At 44.3% G+C, this 2,602-nt stretch overlaps 1 protein-coding gene across 1 annotated transcript in view; it reads left to right on the plus strand.

Annotated features, from left to right (window-relative positions):
• Positions 1 to 173: 173 nt before the first annotated feature.
• The window catches only part of GCLM (glutamate-cysteine ligase modifier subunit), a 19,843-nt gene continuing 17,414 nt past the window's right edge, over positions 174 to 2,602 (plus strand). The window contains exon 1 of the mRNA XM_042462092.1: positions 174 to 428. Within this exon, the coding sequence (XP_042318026.1) occupies positions 303 to 428 (126 nt within the window). The 5' untranslated portion in view covers positions 174 to 302. The remainder of the gene's footprint in view (positions 429 to 2,602) is intronic.

Here is a 2,602-nt window from a genome sequence, read left to right on the forward strand (position 1 = left end):
CCCACACAAAACCGACAGAGGGCGCTGTTCCAAAACAAAGAGACACATTTCTCAGCGTTTGACGTCCGGCGCATGCGCAGTGGCGCTGTGGTGTTGCTGCTGCTGCGGCTTTTACTCTGCGCGCGCCAGGAGGAGGGAATCGAAGGAGGCACCGCCCTCCTCCAGTCGCGCGCCGCAGGGGTCCCTGCTGGTTGGGCGCGCGCTGCTGCCGCCGCCGCCGCCGCTGCTCTTGCTGCAGTGCTTGCATTTGTGACCAAGCGAGGAGAGTGACTAAGCACTTTTCCTTGCGGCTCTCTCTCATCATGGGGACGGAGAGCGGCCTCGGCGGGGTCCTGCTCGGGCAGGCAGGCACCCTGAACCTCCAGACGGGGAACCTCATGAACTGGGGCCGCCTGAAGAAGAAGTGCCCGGCCAGCCCCAGCGAGGAGGTGAGTCAAGATTCAGGCTCTGCGGGGCCCCACTCCTCCTCCTCCTGCAAGGTCTAGGAGGAGGAGCATTACTATTATTATTATTTGTTATATCTGACTATTATTATTATTATTATTATTATATATAATTATTGTTATTATATGATATCTGACTATATGTTATTGTATATTGCATAATATGTTAATATTATAATATATGTCAGATCTGATAATTATATATATTATATTATATTATAATAATATGTATAATATATACATTGTGTATTATTGTATAGTATTATACATGTTATATCATATTATTATTATATATGATATCTGATTATATCTAATATTGTATATTATTATATATGTCATGTGTGATTCTATATTATACATTATATTATATTATAATAATACATATTGTTATATATTATATAACATAATATATTATTGTATATTATTATGATTATATGTGTTATAACCAATATGTTATATCAGTGTCTGTGGAGCAGTTCTCCTACAGTTAGTCCCTCAGGAGGAGTATGGCTATGGCAGCGTCTGCACTGCAAGGATAACCCGTCTTGACACCGCTTTAACTGCCCTGGCTCAAGGCTATGGGGTTTGTAGTTGGTTGTGGCACCACAGCTTTCTCCCTCCCTCTCTCTTTCTTTCTCTCTCTCTCTCTGAATGTCAGTGAACTACACTTCCCAGGATTCTATAGCATTGGCAGCCTTGGCGGTTGAAGCGTTGTCAAACTGGATTATTTCTGCAGTGTGGTTGCAGCCTGTCACAGTCCTTTGGATTGAATCTTCAAGGAGGCCTAGGACTCGGAGTCTGGAGATCAAGGCTTGATTCCCCGCTCAGCCATGGAAAGCCACTGGGTGACCCTGGGCAAGTCACACACTCTCAGCCCCAGAAAAAGATGCACCCTGGACCCAGGGCTGGGAATGGGAGATTGGAGTCGGCACCAAATTCTGGCCCCGCGACTTGTGACTGAGATCCAAAACACACTTGAGAAACAATCCAGTTTGCTTTAGCTGCCCTGGCTCAACGTTACAGAGTTCTGGGAACTGTAGCCATTTAAGAGAGCTCTGGTGCCACAATAAACTGCAATTCCCAGGCATCTCTAGCACTGAGCCAAGGGAGTTTAGGCAGTCTCAAACTGGATTATTTCTGCAGTGTGTTTTGGCTCTGACTTTACTGCCTTCCCATAAAGCATGACTAGGATTGGAAGCCTCTCTGGTTATTGATTGACTTCTGCCTTGGTTCACTTTAGCTGGGGCTGAGCTAAGAGTGTTTTAGTAGCATTGATATTGGAAGACTTCCCTTAGGACTTTCACCCTGTCTTGGCCCTTAGTTCAGAAACCTGTGCCATGAAGTTTGTTGTTCTGCCATACAATTGACCCTCTGTATCCATATGGATTCTTTATCAATGGATTCAAGCATCCACTGCTTGAAATATATTTTTAAAATATATACATTCCAAAAAGCAAACCTTGATTTTGCTGTAACTTGTACTTTAGTTTCCTTTATTTTTTCTAAATCCCATTTTCTAGACAAATGAGTTTACAAGGAAGTTCTCCCCTTTGGGGGGGAATCTAATTTATAACTTAATCCTGAGGAAAGCTGGTGACACCAACAACTTTGCTTTGCATTCAGTGGGGTTGCTGTGCAAGTCTGTTCCAGCAGAAACAACAGACTATTGTGGCACTGTAGAGATTTTATAATGGGGGAAGCTATTAGGGGTTGAAGTCTATTGTGGCACAGGTGCAGGAAATGTTATTCCATGTTTCAGGTATTTGTAGGTGTTGTACACACAGAGACAGTGTTTTTCACACTACACATCTGTAGCACTGTAGAATCATAAAGTTGGAAGAGACCACAAGGGCCATCCAGCCCAACCCCCTGACATGCAGGAAATCTCAATCAAAGCATCCCTGACAGATGCCATCCAGCCTCTGTTTAAAGACCCCCCAAGGAAGGAGACTCCATTATACTCCAAGGGAGTGTGTTCCACTGTCTAACAGCCCTTACTGTCAGGAAGTTCCTCCTAATGTTGAAGTGGAACCTCTTTTCCTGGGGCTTGCATCCTTTGCTCCATTGTCTTATTCTCTGGAGCAGCAGAAAACAAGCTTGCTCCCTCCTCAATATGACATCCCTTCAAGTATTTAAACAGGGCTATCGTATCACCTCTT

The sequence above is a fragment of the Sceloporus undulatus genome, chromosome 4 (assembly GCF_019175285.1).
Source record: "Sceloporus undulatus isolate JIND9_A2432 ecotype Alabama chromosome 4, SceUnd_v1.1, whole genome shotgun sequence".
Taxonomy (NCBI): Eukaryota; Metazoa; Chordata; class Lepidosauria; order Squamata; family Phrynosomatidae; genus Sceloporus; species Sceloporus undulatus.